The 25228-nt window shown below is 37.2% G+C and overlaps 1 protein-coding gene and 1 pseudogene across 8 annotated transcripts in view; one reads left to right on the top strand and one right to left on the bottom strand.

The window, feature by feature from the left end:
• Positions 1 to 1127: 1127 nt before the first annotated feature.
• The window catches only part of RALGAPA1 (Ral GTPase activating protein catalytic subunit alpha 1), a gene marked incomplete at its 5' end in the record, with an annotated part of 228244 nt that continues 204143 nt past the window's right edge, over positions 1128 to 25228 (top strand). For all 7 annotated transcript variants that reach the window (XM_082620173.1, XM_082620170.1, XM_082620172.1 and 4 more), the window contains one exon: positions 1128 to 1233. In XM_082620173.1, coding sequence (XP_082476299.1) covers positions 1128 to 1233 — 106 coding nt within the window. The remainder of the gene's footprint in view (positions 1234 to 25228) is intronic.
• Positions 10628 to 13782, bottom strand: LOC309803642 (E3 ubiquitin-protein ligase RING1-like; annotated as a pseudogene). The gene has a single exon. The product of its transcript is annotated as an E3 ubiquitin-protein ligase RING1-like (transcript).

Genomic DNA, 25228 nt, shown 5'->3' with positions numbered 1-25228 from the left:
ACTTCTGTGATTTTGTTTTCATGTCCTTACTAATTTTTCTACCTGTACCTTAGCAATTTTCTCCTGGATTTGTGAACTCTACTTATCAAGAAAATTAACACTTAAAGTTATTCAGATTTCTTTTCCCTGTAATTTTTCTTTCTGTTACGGCATGCTTTTGGGAGAATTCATTTATTTGTGTAAGATAATTTTTACCAAGAGGATGTACTATAACCCTACAAGTCCCTATACTACAGTAAATTGTAAATCATCACTTTGCAAAGCAAACAAAAATCCTTTAAACAAAACTCAAATTAAGGAAATGAAGGGGTGTTATAACCAAAGCCTTCAGAATTGGCACCTAAAATATATTGCACATCTGTTTTGATGCTATGTTCTTAAGTTACTTCTTAATTTACATAGTAAACAGCAGAGACAGGCGGAGGACTTTTAGAACACAAAAACTACTCGGGGAGCTTGTCTAGGAGTCACTAGTCTTACAACAACGCACGCATGAATTATTTTCCCTTACTTTCTCGGGCTCCTCCTCTGGCAGCTTGCACAGGAAACCAAAGCGGAGTAATGTCACGGGTGATCTCACGCTGGCATGACGTCAAGAACCCTTGACGTCAGAAGGCGGTTGCCACGGGGACCATTCGCCACCGACGGCAAAGTCGTGAAACCTCATCACCACGCTCAGTCTCCGCGTCGGCTTCTACAGAGTTTAAGCTGCTAAAGAATCTTTAACCTTAAGGGGGCCTCAGGGAGAGAGGAGTGGTGCCGCTGCCGCCGAGAGCCCCACCTCCGCGGCTCCGGGTCCTGGGTACCGGGCCCCGGCCTGTGGCGGCGAGCGGCGGCCGCGGCGGCGGCGAAGGCGGTCGACCCGCCTGGGTCTCCTTTGCTCCGTGCAGGGCTGGGAGAGGGGAGCCGCCATATTGGAGCCGGAGCCGAAGGTGCTTTGCAGCCGCCGCGCGAGGCGGGTGGAGGTGGCGGCCCTGGCCTGGTTCTGGGAGGAGTCGGCCGCGCCGGGGCCCGCAAAGCTGGGGAGTGAATGAGCCGCTCACGCTAGTCTCCCCCGCCATTCCCTCCACTTTCCGCCGCCGGGACCGGGCCGGGAGGGGGCCGGAGTCGGCCGTGGCGGAGGCAGGATGTTCTCCAAGAAGCCGCACGGAGACGTGAAGAAGTCTACCCAGAAGGTGCTGGACACCAAGAAGGACGCGCTGACCCGCCTCAAGCACCTGCGCATTGTCATCGGTGAGGGGCGAGGGGTGGTGGCGCTCGGAGGCCTGGGTTGTCCGGCCTTCCCTCTCCTGGGAACCCCTGGGGACTCTCCCTCCTCCCTGGCGCGATGCGGGAGTAGAGGGCGAGGCGTCGCCTCTGCAGAGACGCGGGAGGGCGGATAATTTGGGGAAGGGAACCCTTGGCAGTTGGCAAACACTAGTCACACTAACACAGGTTTTTCTCATTTTGAGTTAATAACCCGAACTCTTTTTAAAAAACACTTATTACTCTGAAGACTTAGATTATTTTTAAACTTTCTGGAGACTTGGTGTTGCGGATAATGGTGTTTGTAGGATATGTCAGATGACTACCGCCATCCCCACCCAAGTGAAATGAAAAAAAAAAATCTCAGACAATATAAGCCTTAATCTTTCAAGTTTCTTGGCTAAGGAGAGCAAAGAGGAAGCAGTTATACCTCTTTGGGAAATGGGTGGTTCCCAAAAAGCTTGTGGGAAAGAGACCCGCCCTTGTTAATGCACCTTGTTCATAATTACTATCATTTAGAGGTGGAACTATTATTAATTATAGAAAACGAGGTAGTTTATAGCTTCCTTTGCTTTTCGAGAATTGTATAGAATTCTATTTTTAATTAAAATTTTCTTACCGTCTGTTGCCCTCTGTTTTGCTGGCCGACCAAACTGCTCTTTGAGTTGTGGATATGGTGTTAAAGGAATTTTTTGGACGCTTGGTCATTTCTCGGGCTGATAAGGGCTGTAATAATACTTATGGAACAACTGGTCCAATACTTGGATCTTTTTAGATGAAATTTGAGGTGAAGAGGAAAGTTAGTTTGCCTTTGTTGATGCAGAGAGTTAATGGCAGAACTGAGTTTAGAACCCAGATGCCTGAATCCTAGTTGAGAGTTTGTCATCTCAGGCTCTCTTCCTAAAGAATGTTTGTTTCGGAAAATGACGTTTATTCAGTGACATAAGTCTTTTATCTGAGGTGCATGTTTCTCTACTATATGGTTTACTCATACCAACAGGATAACACCAATACCTAACATTTGTATGGTACTTTACTGTTTACAGAATGACTTCACATAAATTATAATTAATCCTCACAATAACTCTAGAGTTAGTTAAATTATTATCCTCCATTTTTTACAAATGAGAAAGCTGAAGTTTGGGAATGTTAAGTAGTCATCCAGCTACTAGGAGGCAGAGCCAGAACTGGAACCCAGATTTCATGTCTCCAGTTTGATTTTTACTCTTTCTACATTGATGGCAGCAAATCTATATCACAAGTAAATTGTGTTTATTCCTGTGGAATAGTAAGAAAGCAGTTAAATCTAGTTTAGTAATGTAAAAATATTTTTTCAAGAAAATATAAATCTTCTAAATATAGTTGAGATTGTCATCTTTTTATTTAAATTCTACTTGAGAGTTAAGCTGTTGAAGAAAAATTTGGCTAGGAGACTGAGACAGGGAAAGTTAATGTGTGGATGTAGGAGATTTATCACAGATAATGGCAGTTTGAAATTGAAGACTTAATGGAATTTGATACCTACTTGGGACAAACTGTAGGCTGGGTAATGGCAGAGCTATAAAGTTGAGTTCCAATGGAGTATTGACATTTCCTAAATTAACTGCCACAGTTCTTTAGTTATGGAATGGTTAAGAAATGGTTCATATATACTTCTTTGGCATAGAAGTTTTTTTTCCACCCTGGAGACGTGGTCTAAATTAAGAGGTCATACATATCAGATATTTTGTAGTGCCTAGCTTTCTCAGTTTGAAAACAAAACAATAGTTTTTTTTTTTAAAAAAACTTTTGCTTTTTAGAAATTTATTTTATTTTTAAATGGAGCATATACTGTACATAAACATTTAAAATATCCTTAAGAACCTTCAAATGGAGGAATTTGTGCTTTCAGATACTCCCTGCCCCGTGAGTGGAGGAGGTCCATACGGAGAGATTACTGCACTCATTTTAGAACAGTAATTCTCAACCAGGGACAGTTTTGCTCCCCTGGGGACAGTGAGAATATCTGGAGACACTTGCGGTTGTTACAATTGGAGAGAGGTGCTACTGGCATCTAGTGGGTAGCAGGTATGCTGCTAAACATCTTGAAACGCACAGGATAATCCCTCACAACAATATTCTAGCTTCAGATATCAATGGTGCTGAGGTAAACCTTGTCAAAATATAGAACAAAAACAGATGGACCTCCAAATCCTGCACTTGGTTCTAACATATTAATTAATTGAATAAAATATTCTGTATCTTTAAGTGGTTACAGTTACTTTGTTTGAAATATGATTAATGTGATTCCTAAGAAAATGAGTGGGAGAGAGTAGAATGGCAAAGACTGAAAGGTGTCTTAGAGGTCTCCCATTTTGCAGATGGTAGAGCCACTTCAGATCCTTTTTGCAAGTTAAGTTCAGGTTTTACATAAAGTAAACGCTGTGAGGAAACTAGTTTGCAGAATAATGGGGCATCGCCCATTACACAGGATTTTGATTTTTGTTTGGTCCCATCTAAACTGTATTTTTAACCTTTAAATCGAACTGCCATTCACTCAGGGTATTTATAGAATTCAGTGCATCCCAATATATGAAAACATAATTTAAACATCTGGTGTAAGCCTTTGTCCTGGCATGTGTTCCCACTAAAGGACAATTCCAGATGAATTTATAGAACTTGGAGGATTTAGATTTAAATCTACTGTGTTTATTGATATTGCTGTGTGTTTGATTTTTAGGAACTGGAAGTTAGAATTATTAAAAAATAGAAATAAGGCCTTGTCTAGTTGCTGAAGTTTCATGTTGACCTCTCCCCCTGCCCCCTTTGTTTTTTGGTTTTTTTTTTTTTTTTTACAATTAATGGCCTTAAGATAATGATAGTAAGTTAGCAGGTAACTTAGTATCTAACTAAATGGCTAACATAATTCTTGACATAAAGTGGATATTGAGTAAATGTTATTAATAATTTTCTGGTATGGCAAGGTAACAGTTCAGTCTTCTCAACTTAAAAAAAAAAGATAAGCGCTTATTAGCTAATAAATATATTGATTATTGTTGGATCATTCTTTTTAGTAGCTTTATTGAGGTGTAATTGACAGAAAATAAATCACACATATTTAAAGCATATAATTGAATGCTTTTTCAAAAATTGAAGTACAGGTGATGTACAATATTACATAAGTTACAGGTGTACAATACAGCGATTCACAATTTTTAAAGGTTATACTCCATTTATAGTTATAAAATATTGGCTATATTCTCCATGTTGTACAATATATCCTTTTAGCTTATTTTATGCATAGTAGTTTGTACCTCTTAATCCCCTACCCCTATATTGCACCTCCCACCTTCCCTCTCCCCACTGGTGACTACTAGTTTGTTCTCTATATCTGTGAGTCTGCTTTTTTTGTTATATTCAGTTTTCTTGTATTTTTTAGATTCCACATATAAGTGATATCATACAGTATTTGTCTTTCTCTGACTTATTTCACTTAGCATAATACCCTCTAAGTCCACCCATGTTGCTACAAATGGGAAAATTTCATTCTTTTTTATGGCTAAGTAGCATTCCATTGTGTATATACACCATATCTTCTTTATCCATTCATCCATTGATGGACACTTAGGTTGTTTCCATTGTAAATAATGCTGCTGTGAACATTGGGGTAATAGAGTACATACATACATATACCTATACCTATACATATACATATTTTTGACATACATATACCTTGTGAAGCCATCATGACAATCAAGATTAGGAACATAGACAATCAAGAAAATAAATATATCTGTAACCTCCCAGAGTTTCCTTTTGCCCCTTTGTAATCCCTTCCTCTCATCCTTACTTGCCTGCCATCCTACCCCTTCCCTGGGCAACCACTGATCTGCTCTCCTCTACATTAGTTTGTATTTTATATATATATGGAATTAACAGTATTTACTCTCTTTTGATTGGTTTCTTCTACTCAGCTACTTTGAAATTCCTCTGTATTTGTTTTGTGGTGGCGTGTCTTTAGTACTTTGCTCTTATTGCTGAGTAATATTCTATTGTATGGATATGTTATAATTTGATTATCCCATTCACATGTTGATGGACATGCGGGTTTTCAGTTTTGGACTATTCCATATAAAACTGCTGTGAGATGTACCTGTTATATAGATATATACTTTCTTTTCTCTTGGAATAAATACTTAGGAATGGCATGGATGGATCCTATGGCAGTTGTGTGTTTCTTTTTAGAAGCTGATATACTGTTTTTTTGTCTTTTTACCATTTTACATCCTTACAAGCAGTATGTGAGAGTTCTAGTTCCTCCACAAATGCACCAGCACCGCTTGGTATGGTATTTCTCTTGTCAGCCACTATAATAAGTTATGTAGTGGATATAATTAATGTTTCCCTGATATCTAATAACATTGAGCTTCTTTTCATGTGCTTAATTTGCCATTGTATAACTTCTTTGATGAAATCAAGTTCAAATCTTTCACCTGTCTTTAAATTGAGTTTTTTGCTTTCTTATTTAGTTTAAAAAATTCTGTATATATTCTGGTTACAGGTACTTTATCAGATACATGATTTGCAAAGATTTGTTTTCCCCCAGTCTTTGGATGTGTTTTAATTCTCTTATTTTCTTAGAAGGAATAGGAATTCTTAATTTTGATAAAGTCAATATATCAAGTTTTTCTTTTATGGTTCATGCTTTTGGTGTTGTATCTGAAATCTTTGCCCAAAGTCAAGGTCACAAAAATTTTCTCCTATGTTTTCTTCTAGAGTTTAAAAATTTTAGGATCTGTATTTAGGTCTGTGATCCATCTTGAGTTAACTCTGCAAATATGGTTTGAGGTATGGATTGAAGTTTATTTTTTTGCATATGGATATCCAAATCTTCCAGCACCATTTGTTGAAAACGACTGCCCTTTCTCCACTGAATTGCCTTTGTACTTTTTCCAAAACTCAGTTGTCTATATATGTATGGATCTATTTTGGGACTCTGTTTTGTTCTGGTGATCTATTTGTCCGTGTTGATGCCTGTCCCACAGTGGCTTTTTTTGTTGTTGTTACCGTAACTTGATAATAAATCTTGAAATTAGATGATGTTGTCCCTCCAACTTTGTTCTTCTTTTTCAAAGGTTTGTGTTTTTTTCGGACCGGTGGGAGGGAGCTATGCCGGGTCCTTTACCTTCCCATATGAGTTTTAAAATTAGCTTGTCAATTTCTCATAAATAAACAAACAAATTCTTGCTGGGGTTTTGATCAGGATTGTGATGAATTTGTAGGTCACTGGGAAAAATTGACAATATTGAATTCTCTGACTCATGAACAAGGTATGTTTTTTCATTTTATATGGGGCTTTAATTTCTGTAGCAGCATTTTATACTTTTTAATCTACAGGTCTCACACATCTTTTGTCACTTATCCCTAAATATTTTCTATGTTTGATACCGTTGTAAATGATATCTTCATGACCATTTTTTAAAAAAAATTTATTTTATTTTATTTTTGGCTGTGTTGGGTTTTCGTTGCTGCGCGCGGGCTTTTCTCTAGTTGTGGTGAGCGGGGGCCACTCTTCGTTGCAGTACGTGGGCCTCTCATTGAGGTGGCCTCTCTTGTTGCCGAGCACGGACTCTAGACGCGTGGGCTCAGTAGTTGTGGCTTGCGAGCTCTAGAACTCAGGCTCAGTAGTTGTGGCGCATGGGCTTAATTGCTCTGCGGCATGTGGGATCTTCCCAGACCAGGGATCGAATCCATGTCCCACGCACTGGCAGGCGGACTCTTAACCACTGCACCACCAGGGAAGCCCCTTCATGACTATTTCTGATTGCTAGTAAAAGGAAATGCAGTTGATTTTCGTATATTGAGCTTGTATCCTGAAACCTTGCTAAACTCACTTATTAGTATTTTATAAATTTCATGGGATTTTTTGTTTTTTACATACATGATCTCATTGTCTGTGAATAAAGATGGTCTTGCTTCTTTTTAACCTGGATGCCTTTATATCTTTTTCTTGTCTTTAACTTATTGGAATCTCTAGCACAGTGTAGAATAGAAGTGGTGAGAGTGGACATCCTTGTCTTTTTCTTGATCTTAAGGGTAAAGTGATCAGTTTTTTACCATACAATATGATGTTAATTGTAGGTTTTTTATAGATGCCCTTTGTCATGTTGAGAAAGTTTTATTTTCTTTCTAGTTCGCTGAGAGTTTTCATCAAGAATAGATATTAGATGTGTCAAATGCTTTTTCTGTTTCTATTGAGGTTAACAGGTTTTTAAATTTTTTTTCATTCTGTTAATGTGATAAATTATAGTCATGGATTTTCAAGTGTTAAATCAACTCTGCAGTCCTCTGCAAACCTAAGTTGATTGTTATATCTTGTCATTTTTATATATTGTTGGATTTGATACTCTAAAACATTTGTAATTTTGTAATTATGTTTATGAGGGATATTGGTCTATACTTTTCTTGTAATGTTCTTGCTTTTTTATAACAGGTAATGTTAGCCTCATAGTATTAATTGAGAAGCATTCCTTTCTTTTCAGTTTTCTGGAATTGTTCATGTAAAATTGGTATCATTTTTTTTCCTTAAATGTTTGGTAGAATTCACCAATGAAGCCATCTAGATATGGAATTTTCTTTGAGGGAAGGTTTTTAATTACTTTAATAGATAGAGGACTGTTCAGGTTATCTGTTTCTTTTTGAGAGAACATTGGTAGTTTGTATCGTTCAAGGGATTTTCCGATTTCAAATAAGTTGTCAAATTTATAGGTATAAAGTTGTTCATAATGCTCTGTTATTGTCCTTTGATATCTATAGAATCTGTGATGATGTCACCCCTCTTATTCCTAATTTGTCTTTCTTTCCTGATCACTTTGGCTGGAGGCTTATCTCTTTTTATTGATCATCTAGAAGGACCAGTTTGTGGCTTCATTGATTTTTCTCTTTTTATTTCATTGATTTCTGCTTTGGTCTTTATTATTCCCTTTTTCTGCTTAGTTTTAGTTTAATTTGCTCTTTTTGTAGCTTCTTAAAGTATAAACTGAAGTTATTGATTTGAGACCTTTTTCTTTCTAATGTAGGCATTTGGTGATATAAATTTTCCCCTGAACAGCATCCCACAAATTATGGTATTTTGTATTTTCATTTACAGCTAGGTCCAGAATGCATTCTAACTTCCCTTTTGATTTCTTCTTTGATCCATGGGTTATTTACAAGTGTGCTTTTTAGCTTCAAATATTGGGGGATTATCCTGATATCTTTCTGTTATTGATTTCTAATTTGATTTCATTATAGTCAGAAAACATGTTTTATGACTTGAATTCTTTAAAATATATCAAAATTTGACAGTCAGGAATATGTTTTAACTTGATGGATGTTCCATATTCACTTGAAGACAGTATATATTCTGCTTTTGGTGGGTTGAGTGTTTGAAAAATGTCAGTTAGGATAAGTTGTTTGATAGTATTGTTCAGGTCTCCTATATCCTTGCTGAATTTGTCTCCTTGTTTTTATAAATTATTGACGGGGGGGCTGAAATTTCTGACTGTAATTGGGGGTTTGTCTATTTCTTTTTGAGTTCTATCAGATTTTGCTTAATGTATTTTGAAGCTCTGTTATTAGGTGTCTAAACATTTAGGGTTATTATTTCCTCTTGATAAATTGAGTTCTTTAGCATTATGAAATGATATCTTTAACCTTGGTAATAGTCTTTGCTCTGGAATCTACTTTGATAGTAAGATATAGACTTCTGCTTTCATTGACTAGTATATATTTTCCTGTCTTTTTAATCTATTTGTTTCTTTATAAAAAGTGGATTTCTTGGTGGCCGTATATATTTGAGTCTTAATTTTTTTTCTAATCTAAGAATCTCGGCCTTTGAATTGAGATGTTGGATGACTTTTTTTTTCTTTGTCACTGTGCTGTTCATTATATCCCCAGAACTCATTTATCTTATAACTAAAAATTTATACCTTTTCATTCTCTTCACCCATTTTCCCCACCCCTACCTCCTGCCTCAACCACCATTCTGTTCTCTGTTTCTATGAGTTTGCTGTCTTAAAATTTCACATATAAGCGAGATCATACAATATGTCTTTCTCTGTCTTATTTCACTTAGCATGATGCCCTCAAAGTCTACCTACGCTGTAGCAAGTGACAGGATTTTCTTTTTTTTTGACTGAATAATATTCCTTTGTATGGACATACACATGTCCATACAAACGAATATATATCACATTTTTTTTATCCATTCATCTGTTACCAGACACTTAGGTTGTTTCCATGTCTTCGCTGTTGTAAATAATGCTGCACTGAACATGGGAGTGCAGATATCTCTTCAAAGTAGTGGTTTCGTCTCCTATGGGTATGTACCCAGAAGTGGAATTGCTGGATCATGTGGTAGTTCTATTGTTAATTTTTTTTTAATTATTTATTTATTTATTTATTTATTTATTTTTGGCTGTGTTGGGTCTTCGTTGCTGTGCGTGGGCTTTCTCTAGTTGCGGCGAGTGGGGGCTACTCTTCGTTGTGGTGCGCGGGCTTCTCACTGTGGTGGCTTCTCTTGTTGCGGAGCACAGGCTCTAGGCATGTGGGCTTCAGTAGTTGTGGTGCGTGGGCTCACTAGTTGTGGTGCGTGGGCTCTAGAGCACAGGCTCAGTAGTTGTGGCGTGTGGGCTTAGTTGCTCTGTGGCATGTGGGATCTCCCTGGACCAGGGATTGAACCTGTGTCCCCTGCATTGGCAGGTGGATTCTTAACCACTGCGCCACAAGGTAAGTCCCCCCTTTTTTTAACAATTTTTTTTTTTTAAGTTTCTTGGCCATGCCGCCTGACGTGGGATCTTAGTTCCCCAACCAGGGATCGAACCCATGCCCCCTGTAGTGGTAGCGTGGAGTCTTAACCACTGGACCGCCAGGAAAGTCCCTCTATTGTTAACTTTTTGAGGAACCTTTATACTATTTTTCATAGTGACTGCACAAATTTACATTTCCACACAACTGATTTTTGTATGTTAGTTTTGTATTGTGTAATTGTACTGAATTCATTTATTAGTCTGATAGTTTTCTAGTGGAGTCTTTAGGGTTTTCTATATTATAAGATCGTGTCATCTGCAAATAGAAACAGGTATACTTCTTCCTTTCAGATTTGGGTGGCTTTTATTTTTTCTTCTTCTTGCCTCTTTTGCCAAATTGCTCTGGCTAGGACTTCCAATACTGTGTTGAATAGGAGTGATGAGAGTGGGCACCTTGCTCTTTCAGCTTTTCACCATTGAATATGATGTTAGCTGTAGGCTTGTCATATATGACCTTTATCATGTGGCAGTACATTCCCTCTATACCCAGTTTGTTAGAGTATTTATTATGAATGTGATGTTGAGTTTTTTTAAAATGCTTTTTCTGTATCTGTTGAGATGATCACATGACTTTTAACCTTCATTTTGTTAATCTGTGAATCACATTGGTTAATTCGTGATGTTTGAACCATTCTTGCATGCCTGGCATAAATCCTGCTTAATCATGGTTATGATCCTTTTAATATATTGTTGCATTTAGTTTGCCAATGTTTTGTTGAGGATCTATGTTTTTCAGGTATATTGGCCTGTAACGTTCTTTTCTTTTCTTTTTTTTTCTTTCTCTGTAGTGATTTTGTCTGGTTATGTTATCAGGGTAATGCTAGCTTTGCAAAATGAGTTTGGAAGTACTCCCTTTGTTTCCATTATATGGAAAAGAGTTTGAGAAGGATTGGTATGAATTCTTTAAATGTTTGGCAGAATTCACCAGTGAAGCCATCTGGTTCTGGACAATTCTTTGTTAGGAGGTTTTTGATTACTGATTTAGTCTCATTACTTGTAATTGTTCTTTTCAGATTCAGACCAATAACTTGCCATTTAGAGCTGGATGACATACATTTAAAAGTTATTATTGATTTTAGTTTGATTTAAGTTTGTGTCTGTTATCTTGCTGTTTTCTATTTGGCTTATCCTTTCTTAGTTTTCTTTTTTCCCTTTTTTATATTAGTTGAATAAATTTATGATTTTTTAAAAATTTCTTTGTCTTATTAGCTATAATCTTGTATTTTACTTGTTGCTATATGATTTATATATGATTTATATATCTTCAACTTCCCAGAGTCTACTTACTATTAAGTGATATTCTACCACTTCTCGTGTTGTGTAAGAACTTTACAGAGTGTACTTTAATTTCTCTTCCTAGCCTTTATACTTTCTTGGTCATACATTTACTTATATTGATACATGTTGTAAACCCTGTAATTGTTTTGTCTAAGCAAGCAGTTATCTTTTAGATACTTTTAAATAATGAGGAAAAAGATATATATTTACCCATGTGGTACCATTTCCAGCGCTCTTCATTCCTTTGCAGAGATAGATATTTCCAGCCAGCCAGCATCATTTTGTTTTTGTTGGAAGTATTTCTTTTAACATTTCTTTTGTAATGATGGTCTGCTGGTGATGGACTCCTTATGCTTTTGTTTATGTTAAAAAGTCTTTGTTTTTCCTTCTTTTTTGAAAGATGTTTTGCTACGATTAGAATTCTTGGTTGATGGCTTTTTTCCTTTGTCCTTTAACGATTTTACTCCACTGTCTTTTTGTTGCATTGTTTCTGATAAGAAGTCTGCTGTCATCTTTTTTTTTTTCCTTCTCCCTGAAGAGGAAAAAAAGCAGATTTGTTGTTGTTGGTAGAAGGGCATGAAGGGAAGGGCTCTTCACCCTTCCCAACATCTTGCATGGATGGGAGGTTGGGGGCAACAGAAAAGGCAGTAGATGGGGGCGCAGGCCCCACTCTGTACAATATAGAAGAATCTGATATAGATAATTTGTATAAAAGCCACTTGTCCTCATTTGTGTCCTCTTGCTGGCTGGCTGGGCTGGGGGGCTCTGGGGGACAAAGAAGCTGGGTGGTGGGCCAGGACTCAGGGACACCCCATGGTCCCCATCCTCTGGCTGTCCCCTTGCGGGGTCACTTTGGATCCTTGTTGAGGGCATAGCAGAGCTCCAGTGGTTGGGACACTTTCCAGAACTTCTCATTCAGCAGCTCCAGGGTCAGTGAGCCATTCAGGGTCGTGAAAACTCTACCCCCGGGGGCGATGTAGATGGTATACTGCTTTTCGCTGACACCCTTCAGACTGGGCAAGGCAGGCTCCTTAGGGCCGTTGCCTCCTCCAGCACCCCCACCCTGCCCGCCTCTCCCATCAGGTCCTCCGGCGTCAGAGGCGCCCCCTCCAGGCCCTCCTGGCTCCCCTGCCTCTTGTTGATGCCTCGTTCGAGGGCAGTGCGCAGGGCCAACTACTTGGAGAGATGGTCCACTGTGGCATTCCCAGTTGTCTTCACATACCTAGTCTGGCAGTATTCTCCCTTCTCCACGAGTAGGGTGTGGGGCTGGAACACGAGCTCAGTTTCTCCACCTGGCTCTGGGGGACTGGAAGCCCCAGGAGGGCTTGGAGGGGGGGCAAGGTTCCCCCTCCCAGGGTCCCTCCCTGGTCACCAGAGTCTTCAGAACCGGCACCCCCACCCACCCCACCAGTGCCACCTCCCCCGTCCCTACACTGCTCCCCCAGCACCCCCTCTATGGGGTCACTTGGGAGCAGGGCCTGGGGCACAGTCAGGGGCGGAGTCTGAGCTCACGTCCTCTCCATCCCCCTCTCCCTCCCCCGGTTCTCATTCCTGCTGACTCATCGTTGTGGTCTGATCTGACCCAGGCATCGGCCGTCTCACACGCTGGGCCCTGTGAATGGCCTGCATGCGCAGCCCCTCCTCAGTGCTGGAGCTCAGCACCTGCTGGTTGTGCACGCGGCTGAGGTGGATGAGCACCCTGTCTTGGTGGGCCTCATATTGCTCCCGGCTGGGGTAGATCTTAGAGATCAGAGCATCGAAGTTGGGGTCTGGCCGCAGAGACCGCTTGGATACCAGCTTCTTTCCGCAGGTAGGGCACTCCTTGTTCCCGCTGCGCAGGGCCATGACAGTGCAATCAGAGCAGAATCGATGGAGGCACTCCTTGGTTGTCATCATATTCTTCAGCATGTCCAGGCAGATGGGGCACATGACCTCTGAATGCAGCGACCGAGGGGAAACTGCAATCTCTGTGCCATCCATGATGGCTTCCTGGAGGTGTCGATGAGTGGAAAGGCGGTGGGTGGGTTGGGGGGAAAGGGGTTTTAGAAACAAGTGGTCCATGAACTTGGAGTCTTGAGAAATACAGTGAGATGTCAGAATCTGGGTACCTCACGTTGGCCACTTGAGGAAATTGGGAATTCTAAGAGTAGGAGCTTTGGAACAGGAGGATCTGAGGTTTGGTGATAGGCCTGGGGATGGGCATGGCACAGATTTTCCATCTGTGGAAGACTTACTTGGTCAACAGAATTTCTTACAGTGTAGTCCTGGTACTACCTATATAAGAGTCCCCTAGGATGCATGTTAAAAATGAAGATCCTAGGGTCCCATCCCATTACTGTATTGCAATGTTACAGGTAGGGGCCAGCGGGAATTCCATTTTTAATAAACTCCGAAGGTGAGTCTTACATGCACTGACCTATCATGCGGAACTGAGGAGCGGGGAAGGTAATTTCAGCCTGTTTACTATCTTTCAAATGAAGATAGTAATACTTGCTCTACCTCTCTGGCACATATGAGGGGTCCGGTGGAGCTCATACAGACTCAGTTCCCACATTTTGCTGGCATTCTGGGCATTCGCCAGCGTCGTCATGGTGACCGGGCACAGACCCCCACGAGGGCTCCACCGCCGGGGAGGAGGAGAGGTAGGCAGCCTCCAGCCGTCCGCGCTTCCACCACCACAGCACCTCTCCCGGGGCCCGGCCTCCCCGGCTGAGTTCGCTCGGTCCGCAGCCGCTGCTTAGACAGCAGCTCCCGCCGCCGCCGCCGCTGCTGCCGCCATGGCCCGGGCGCTGGGGCCCTAGGTCTGCTGTCATCTTTATCTTACTCTGTATATATATATATATATATTTTTTTTTTTTTTTCTGGCTGCTTTTAAGATTTTCTCTTCATCATTGGTTTTGAGCAGTTTGATTATGATGTGCCATGGTGCAGTTTTCTTAATATTTCTCGCCATGGGGTTCATCAAGATTCTTAGATTTGTGGGTTTAGAGTTTTCATAAAGTTTGGAAAATTTTTGGACATTTTCCCCCAGTTATTTCTCCCCTCCCTACTTTTTATTTATTCTTTTATTTATTTCATTTATTAGTATATTAAAAAGTATTAATATCAGGTTCATATATTAGGAAGTATTATTAGTATATTGGAGGGACTCATAGCTTTTGGAAAAGAACTGATATTCTTTTCATTTTTTTAGATTCTTTCTTCTGTGTTTTATCTTGAGTAGTTCCTATTTCTACTCTTCAAATTCACTAGTCTCTTCTGCTACACGCAATCTGCCATTAACCCCACTAGTTTATTTTTCATCTCAGATGTAGTTTTTATCTAGTTCATTTTGTGTGTGTGTGTATAAAATTATATTGTCTGTATATCTTCTTAGCTTCTTGAACATATGGAATACAAGTAAAATAACTTAATATCCTCTCTGCTAATTCTAACATCTCTATATATTCTGGGTCAGTTCCATCAGTTGATTATTCTTCTCATCCTGGGTTGTTTTCTTGCTTCTTTGTATGCTGAGTAATCTTTGGATGTCTCATATTTGAATTTTACCTTCTTAGCTTCTGGATATTTTTATATTCCTATAAATTCTTGAGCTTTTTACTGGGATGCAGTTAAATTACTTGAAAACAATTTGATCATTTCAGGTCTTGCTTTTAGGGTTTGTTGAGTGGATCCTCTAGGGATAATTATTACCTACTGTGAGACAATACCTTCCTAAGTATTCTATTCAGTGCCCACAGGTATGAGGGATTTTTTGTAGCCCCACTCTTGGGAACAGGCGCTGTTCCCCAGCTTATGTGAGCATCTGGTACTGTTCTCTCATATTCTCTCACATAGTACTTTTTCCTGTCTTGGGAAGTTTCCTTGCAAGTATTTATGATCATACTGAAAGAGAACCCTCTCCAGTCTTCGAGGATCTCACTGTGTACAGCTCTCTCCTCTTTGGTGCTCTGTCCTGTGGACTCTAATTACCTTGGTTTCCTTGCACTATCAGCTCATTTTCTCAGCTCATGGATTCCACTGGCTCTGCCTGGATTCCCTTTCCTCTCACCATGGGCTGGAAACTCTTAAGACATTAAACGAGTAGCTGAAGGTATACCTCATTTGTTTGCCATATGTCAGGAATGACTTTCTTTATCTGATGTTCGTACCTGCTTGAAACAGACAAACAAAAGAACAAAAAAAACCCTGAAACATAAACAACAATTTTCAAGACACTGGACATCAGATGCTGATAATAAGAGGTTCTCTTAAATGAATGAGACTGAAAATTGGCTTCATACAAAGCAACTCGGCCCCCATTTTTTTACTTTTTTACATTCAGAGAAGAAATTTATGATCAATTGATTATTGATTATATCTGTGAAAGATATCTAATTGTTCTCCAATCTGAATATATTAATGTTTTCAGAAAGAAAATCAGATTAAAATATCTTAGAAAAATAAAAAACTAATGTTCATTAAGTATAAAAAGTAATGTATAAAAGAAACAAGTACTGTTTATGTTCATTAAGTAAATAACTTGAAAGTGGTACAGATTAACTAGGAGCAGATATGCCTGGAAATCTGAAAATGTGTAGGAGTCATTGTGAACTGTAAACTGCCTATAAAGATAAACTAACTTGATATTTGGATATGTTCTTAGCATTTGATGGGCAAAGTTAGCAAGTAATCCTATATACATGTCATTAGACTTTATATTCTTTAATTTGTATAAACTCTTTATATTCTTTAATTTGACTCTTACTGATTTAAAAAATTAATTTGACTTCATTGAAATGTTTTATCTTTGTGTATTTATGAAGAAGTGATTTACTGAGCAGATTATTTACATAAACAATATTACTGATTAATTTGCTTAGTAAAACAAGCTGTTTCAAAATTTTGTAAGCCATTTTTGCATTAACGTTTCTTTCATTAAGGATTTTACTGCATCCAAAGAATTTTACATGGCTTATAGGACTGAATAAAATGTGGAATAGAACAATTAGTGATAAAACAAGCAACCGAAGGGCCATTACTTAAAGGTAACATTATCAGGTTCCAGAGATGAGCTGATTATAGCTATAAGGCATTGAATTTGATTCTTAGATTTCCTGGCAGCCAAAGTGAAAAGAGAAACATGTTGGGTTACAAGTTTTCAGTGTCCTAGAAAAGAAAGCATACTTTTTTCTTTCTTTCTTTCTTTTTTTTGGTTAAAACATTGTTTTTTCTGGATTCTGAATTCAATCACAATTTGTATATATATGTATGTTCATATATTATTTAATGTGTCTTCTTTTAGAAGGATCATGCAGTAGAAATAGATTTTGGAGAAAATATAAAAATAGGAGATTAGTATGTTTGTTAGATCTATTCTTTCTAAGATCAAATGTCTACACAATCTAAATTGTTTTCATTCTTTCTTTTTTTTCTATTTGTGTAAATGGCATTGTCATCTCCAGGTTACTAAGACATGAAACTTTCATCTTTGACAATGTGGTAGAAAAAGAAAAATAAATTTACCTTAGTCACATTATCTTCTTCAACCTCTTGTTACCCCTCTCTGGCATTTTACATTTCAGTAATACTGAATGAGACATCACTTTCTGTGATGCCTGTGCTTTTGCTAATGTTATTTACTGTACTGTCATTAATAGCCCATTTCTTTTAACCTTCTTATTAAGAAAGAAAGAATAAGAGGGAGGAAGGAAGGAGGAAGAAAGAAAGAAGCATCAACAACAAAATAATAATTCCACTTATTGGATTTCAAAACTGCAGTCTGGAGCAATAACTACTATAGAAAGGAAGTAGACTTTGTATGAACTCTAAATTGAAAACCTAATTTGGTTTGGATGTGTGCATTAATCTATTTCTAGAAAATACCACTATCCATTAATTATGGACCAACCATGAGTTAGGTATACTTCACGTAAGAGCAGTAGTACATAAATATGAGTGGTAATAAGAATTCTATTCTAGGAAGCCCGCTGGTGCAGTGAGAAAGTAGATCAGATGCTATTAAGAAGGCACCTAATAGTATATTATGTAAGATGGCAATTGTATTAAAGAAAAAGCAGGGGAAGAAAATCATACTTATACCTGAAAGCCTTTACTCTTCCTTCAGTCTCAGGGGAAAATCTGTAGAGCTTTGGTGAAGTCTTCTCTATTCTGGTAGGCATAGGGACTTTTCCTACTTACTTCTAGTAATTTGGTTATTTATTACAGTGTAATTACTTATTTGCATGCCTGTATCTTAAGCCTTCCAGAGAGTAGAAGCATATCTCTTCAACTTCATATCCCTAGACTCAGCATAGTGCCTTGCATATGAAAGGTGCTTAGTAAATATTATGTAGTTCATGAATAAATATATTAGGTATGAGGAGAGTGAAGTTGCTCTTCTGTGAGTAACTTCCTTTCAATTAAGCATGGTAGAAAAAACATTTAAAGTCAGTATTCTGACCAGAAAGAATCCTTGGGTTACCTGAAGGACCTGTGCAAAAAAACTGGCTCAGAATCTAAAATCTGTCCTATGTGGAACAGAGAAACAAAGAAAAACAAAAAAATAGGACGTTACATGAAAAATGTTTATGGCATTTTGGCAGAGGTTATGGATAATCTTCACCATTACTGAAAGAAATCTTCATGACCCTTATGTAACATCTAGTTTTTTAAAAACTTATGTCTAGTGAGCACAACAATATGTCATCTTTGAAGTATATACCACCCACCCACCCACCCCCCACAATCTAACAGAATAAACTGACTTGTAGACAGACACAGAGGAGAAGGAGATGTGGAGATGGAACAGAATACTGAGTTTGTGGCTATAATGTGTCACAGCAGCCACAGGAGGCTAATATAAATCTGTTCGTGTTTTGTCCTTTTGTTTTTCCATATGAATTTGAGAATCAGCTTGTTAAATTCTGTGAATAATATTGTTAGGATTTTAAAAATTGTATTGCCTTGAATCCATAGGTTTAATTTAAAGGAGATTGACGTCTGTAGTATATCTACAGTTGACCCTAGAACAGCGTGGGTGTTAGGGGCACCAACCCTCCACACAGTTGAAAATCAACATGTAACTTATAGTCGGCCTTCCATATCCCTGCTTCAGCATCCACAGATTCAACCAACGGTGGATTGTGTAGTGCTTTTTACTATTGAAAAAAATTCATGTATAAGTGGATTCGTGCAGTTCAAACCTGTCTTGTTCAAGGGTCAGCTGTATTCTTCCTATCCCAAGGGGTCTCCATTTATTTAATTAGGCTTTCCTTAAAGGTTGTAAATAAAAAAATTTATATTTTTCTCTAAGAAAGATTTGCACGTCTTTTTTATGGTCAAGAATAGGTACATTTAGGGACTTCCTTGGTGGTCCAGTGGTTAAGACTCTGTGCTTCCAATGCAGGGGACGCAGGTTCGATCCCTGGTCAGGGAACTAGGATCCCGCATGCTGTGCAGTGCGGCACCCCCCCCCAAAAAAAAAAAACCCAAAAAAGAATAGGTACATTTAAAAAGGATGTTAAATTTAAAAGGGACGACTTCTGTTTGCTGCAGAAGCAGCACATGTGACCACTTCATTAAATGGTGGTTTAGATAAAGATTAGGAGGAAAGAATGTTCATTTGGATAAAAACATTTATAGATCACTACTTTATATCTTATAACAGAATTTGTTCTTCAGTATTATTTTTGATTCTTCAGTATAAAATGGAAGGCAAATTAAGCAAATATATTTGAAATATTGGGATAAGGAAGACAACTCTTAAAATTCACACCAAAGTTAGAAATTGTCATGAAAATGATTGGTAAATTTGCCTTTATAAAACATTTTAAATTTCTAATAGTAAAACCCATCATTAACAGAGATTAAAAATGAACAGAACAAACGTTGCAAGAAACACTTGCAATGTTTAAAGAAGTTAATTTCCTTAATTTATGGACTGTTAAAAATTTATGAAATATGGAAAGAGATTCTCTCATACATTACTGGCTGAATCTAAATTAGAGGGCAGTTTGTTAACTGTCAAAATTTTAGATGTACATATGTATATGCTTTGAAACCAGCACTTCCATTTCTTAGTATTTTTTCTTTTTTTAAAAAAAATAAATTTATTTATTTAATTTTTGGCTGTGTTGGGTCTTCGTTGCTTTGCGCGGGCTTTCTCTAGTTGTGATGAGCGGGGGTTACTCTTTGTTGCAGTCCACGGGTTTCTCACTGTGGTGGCTTCTCTTGTTGCAGAGCATGGGCTCTAGGTGCGCGGGCTTCAGTAGTTGTGGCACTTGGGCTCAGTAGTTGTGGCTTGCGGGCTCTGGAGTGCAGGCTCAGTAGTTGTGGCACACGGGCTTAGTTGCTCCGTGGCATGTGGGATCTCGCTGGACCAGGGCTCGAACCCATGTCCCCTGCATTGGCAGGTGGATTCTTAACCACTGCGCCACCAGGGAAGCCCCTCTTAGTATTTTTTCTAAGGAAGTAAGTGGATGAGTGTGTAGGATCACTGCATTGTTGTTTAGAATAGTGAAAAATTTGAACTAATCTAAATATTATTTGGGGGTTGATTTTAGAATTTAGGTATATTCCTTTAGTTGAACATTATGATTCTCAGGAATTGTTAGCATTCTAATAATTACTTAATGAATAATGGTTCCATCTCTTCATTATCTTTGGGAAGTTTTTAAAGAGTAAACATTTTTATAGAAGCAGCTGTCATATATTGGAAATAAGAGTTAATATTTTTGAACATTTATATGTGACAGGTCCTGGACCAAGCATTTTACATGTGTTACCTGACTTAATTTTTTCAACAGGCCAGTGTGGCAAATAGTAATTGATCCCCACGGAAACTTGAGTATTAAATGGCTTGTAAGCAGGGTGATATAGTGGGGAAACTCATAATATCTGTGTTCTGATCTCAGCTATATTATCTACTTAACACTTTATAGATACTTTGCCTGTCTGTAAAATTAAAATAGTAACATCTCAGGTATTATTGGAAGATTACATGAAAAAAATGCATTTGAAGCACAGAATTTATGGAAGAATTTTAAACATTCAAATTTTAATTGGAACCTTAAAGATGATAAAATTGAATCAGATATTATGACCTATTCAAAGTCAAGCAAAGTTTGTTTTTAAAAAATAGAGTACAAACCTCTGAATAACTTGATGATGGTTTAGATTCTATACTTTATTTTCAGTCTTTAACCTATTAAAAATGGGTAAGTTAGAGAGAGACTTATTTAAAAGTTATATTTTGGGAAAGCAAAGAATTGAACGAATGAAAGGAAATGAAATTCATTGTTGGTATTTTATTTTGCATAAACATAAAGAAATCTTTAAGTTGCATCACTTAGCAAAATTATTCTTTGCTTCACCACCCCAAACTAAAGTAGCATAGCTAGTAAAAGGTGTATTTGTGTTACCAAAAATTTGTTGTCATTGTCTGAATTTTTTCAGATCAGTAGCTTCAAGGTTCCCAGTCTGTTTTTTTTTTTTTTTCCCATCAGTTGTCCTTAGGGCCTTCTAGAGGCAAGTTGGTTGTTACTGTAAGCTGCTTCTTGTAATCATGCCATTTCTTGTAAATTGTCTTTAAGAAAAATTATTATTCATCTTTGCTTCCATTTATTTCTTTGAAAATCTGAAAATTGTCTTTAAGAAAAATAATTATTCATCTTTGCTTCTGTTTATTTCTTTAAAAATCTGAAAATAATAGATCTGAGCAACCATTTGAATAACTAACTATATATAGTGCTTTGCTAGGTTTTGGGCAACTGCAAAGTAATAAAGAAGTTGATGGTATAGTAAGAGGGTCATGTCAAATATGAAACATGTTATGAGTGTTAAAGACAGAGGATCATATATAAATGAGAGGCCTTGGAGAAAGCTTCATGAAGCTGGGTCATTTGAGATGTACCTTCAAAGATGATTAGAATTTCAGTAGATAGAAGTGAAAGAAGAGCAGTTTGGGGGAAGGTAATGATAAGAGCGCAGCTGTGAATGCAGGAATGTTGAAGGCAGTGGTCTTCCAAGCTTTTAAAAAATAAAGATATCAGGCCTCACCCTAGAAATTACGATTTAATGGCAAGGTGAATAGAAAGGGTTGAGTATGTGGGAGATAATGTGGGGAGATGATTTATGAGATTTGGTAACCAGGTTTTAATGAGAATTTAGGAAGTAGAGATTATGCCACTTCTCTGACTATATCTTTCTACTTTTTGAAATCATGTTTTATTGGTGAATTCATTGCAGGAACAGATTTCTCACCTCCCGTACCAGTATCAAGGCTACTCAGTCTATACATCAAAACCTCTGCATCATTCCTTCCCAGTCAGTACTACTGTTACTCAAAATGTAGCCTGCAGACTGGTGCTGGTTTACCGGCTGTTTCTTACAGGTCTGTAACATGTTAAGGGCAGAAATTGAGGTGTTGAGAAGCTCATCTCAATTTGATAATGCTGTGATATCCAATCGTGTGATTAGGGACTTGTCTCATTGAATAGAGTATAGACCATTCTAGGTGCTTTTCACTTTATTTTCTAGTAATTTATTGTAAAGCTTTGATTTGTGTTGAATTGGAATTAAAAAAATTTTTAAAAACTCCCTTTATAGATAATTTGAGAAGCATGGTCTATACAGTGTTTAAAATTAACTTCTCCCATTCTAACTCATTCTGGTTTTATCCTCTGTTGTTTTAAAGTATATTTTCTTTTCCTAGTGTAATAGTATTTACTTCCCCTTACTCATTTTAAAGTATGCATATGTTTAACTATTTTCAGTATTCAGAAGGATGCCTTTGAGTTTAGGGATATGAATTGAGAAACTATTTTCTATTTTGGAGGTATAGAACTGAATCCAGAACATTAGTAGTACTGTATTTTGATTGCTCTCCTATTGTCAGACTACTCAGTTAAAAAAAGAAAGAAGACATTATTTTATATAATAGTTGTATACTAGGAGCTGGCTAATCTTTGGCTCTTTAACAGTGAAGGTAGTACATTTGCTTGAAGTAAACATCTGTAATTGGTGATATAACAGTTTGCAATTTCTAGATTTAGGAAAAAAATATTTTTTCAGTCTGATTTCCATTAATTCTATTTCTTTTCAAATTAATTCTTTTCAGACTAACTAAGAAGTTCTAGCTTTCAGATTTAGTTAGTCAGATAGGGTCTGGCAGATCTCACAAATCGGGATGTCAAGGAGTTGAATCTAGGCTGGCTAAAAGAGATAGATCAGTAAAACAGAAACGTACACCCATTAGTAGTCACTCCCCATTTCCCCTTACTCTCTAACCCTGGCAACCATTAATTTACTTCTATCTCTATGTATTTGAACACTCTAGATGGTTTATATAATGGAATCACAAAATATGTGGTTTTTGTGTCTGTCTTCTTTCACTTAACGATGTTTTCAAGGTTCATCCATGTTTTAACATGTAACAGTATTTCATTCCTTTTTATGGCTGAATAATAACTATGGATATACCATATTTTATTTATCTCTTCATCAGTTGATGGCCATTTGGGTTGTTTCCACTTTTTTACTGTTATGAATAATGATATGAACATTTGTGTGGTCATATGTTTTCAATTCTTGGGTATATACTGTTCTAGGAGTTGAATTGCTGGGTAATATGTTAATTCCATATTTACCTTTTTGAGGAATTGCCAAACCATTTCCAAAGTAGCTGCATAATTTATATTCCACCAGCAATGTATGAAGGTATTGTAATTTCCCAACACTTGTTACTGTCTGCCTTTCTGGGTATAGTCATCATAGTGGATGGGTAGTGGTATCACATTTTGATTTTGATTTGCATTTCCCTGATGGCTAATGAGGTTGAGTATCTTTTCGTGTGCTTACTAACCATTTGTATACCTCCTTTGGAGAAATGTCTATTCAAATCCTTTGCCTGTTTTTAATTGGGTTATTGTTTCTTTTGTCAGATATACAATTTGCAAATATTTTCTCTTATTCTGTAGATTGTCTTTTCATTTTTTAAATAGTGCCCTTTAAGGCAAAACAATTCTGAGTTTTGATGAAGTCCAGTTTATTTTTTATTGTTTCTTGTGAGTTTGGTGTCATGTCTAAGAAACAATTGACTAGTCCAAGATCATGTTTTCTTCTAAGAGTTTTATAGTTTTAGCTTTTACATTTAGGGCTTTGGTCCATTTTGAGTTAATTTTTATATATGGTATGAGGTAGTGACCCTGCTTCATTCTTTTGCATATGGATATTCAGTTGTCACAGCACCATTTGTTGAAAAAACTGTTTTTCCCCTGTTGAGTTGTCTTAATACCCTTGTTTAAAATCATTTGACCATCAGTGTAAGAGTTTATTTCTGGACTCTCAACTTTATTCCACTCATCTGTATGTTTATCCTTATAGCAGCACTACCCTATCTTGATCACTGTAATTTGTAGTAAGCTTAGAAACTGGAAAGTGTCAGTTCTCCAGCTTTGTTCTTCTTTTTCTTCTCTTTTTTTCAGTTGAAGTATTATGGTATTATTGATACATAACATTATGTTAGTTTCAGGTGTACAACATGATTTGATATTTGTATAGTTGATGTTTGTCACCAGATACATAATTACAACATTTTTCTTTTCTTGTGGTGACAACTTTTAAGATCTATTCTTAGCACTTCTCAAATATGCAATACAGTATTAACTGTAGTCACACATGCTGTACATTCCCCATGACTTATTTATTTTATAACTGGAAGCTGGTACCTTTTGATGTTCTTCTTTTTCAAGATTGTTTTGATTATTCTGGGTCCCCTGTGTTTTCCTATGAATTTTAGGATCAGCTTTTCAATTTCTGCAAAAGAGCCACTTGGGGTTTTGATAGAGGTTGCATTTAATCTTTAGATATATTTGGGAGAATATTGCTATCTTAACGATATTGTGTCTTCCTATCCATGAACATAGAATGTCTTTCAGTTAGTTTAGATCTTCTTTAGTCTCTTTCACTGATGTTTTATAGTTTTCAGTGTACAAATCTTACATTTCTTTTGTTAGATTTATTCCCAAGTATTTTATTCTTTTCATGCTTTGTAAATGAAGTTGTTTCCTTAATTTCACTTTTGAATTATTCATTGGTGGTGGGTAAAAAGGCAATTGATTTTGTATATTCATCTTGTATTCTTCAACCTAGCTGAACTTGTTTATTAGCTTTTATAGATTTCTGTGTGTGTATTCCTTAGAATTTTTTATATACAAAATCATACAATTTGTGAATAGAGATGTAATGCTTCTCACTTTATAGTGTATATGGTTTTTATTTATTTTCATGTCTAATTTCTTTGGCTAGAACTTCCTGTACAGTGTTGAATAAAAGTGGCAAAAGCAGACATCCTTGTCTTGTTAATGTTTTTAAGGGTAGAACTTTTGATCTTTTACCAGTCAGTATGAAGTTAGGTGTGGGTTTTTCATAGATGCCCTTTATCAGATTGAGGACATTAATTTTTATTCCTAACTTTTTGAGTTTCTTTATCATTAAGGGATGTTGGCTATCGTCAAGTACTTTTTCTGTGTCTGTTGAGACTATCATGTAGGTTTTGCCTTTTTATTAATATGGTGTATTGCGTTGATTGATTTTTGTATGTTGAACTGACCTTGCATTCTGGGATAAATCCCACTTGGTCATGATGTATAATTCTTTTAATATATTGCCATGTATTGCCATATTCAGTTTTTTAGTATTCTGTTGAGGATTTTTGTGTCTTTATTCATAAGGAATATGGGTCTGTAGTTTTCTTGTAATGTTTTTGTCTGATTTTGGAATGAGGGTAATACTGGCCTCATTGATACAGTTTGAAAGTATTCTCTTCTTTATTCTTTGGAAGAGTTGATAGAATTCACCTATGAAGCCATTTGGGCCTGGACTTTTCTTTGAGGTCA

Source organism: Mesoplodon mirus, assembly GCF_964341445.2.
Source record: "Mesoplodon mirus genome assembly, chromosome: 4".
In the NCBI taxonomy this organism is placed as follows: Eukaryota; Metazoa; Chordata; class Mammalia; order Artiodactyla; family Ziphiidae; genus Mesoplodon; species Mesoplodon mirus.
The sequence above is the reverse complement of the archived record's forward strand: the minus strand, read 5'-3'. Positions and strand labels throughout refer to the sequence as shown.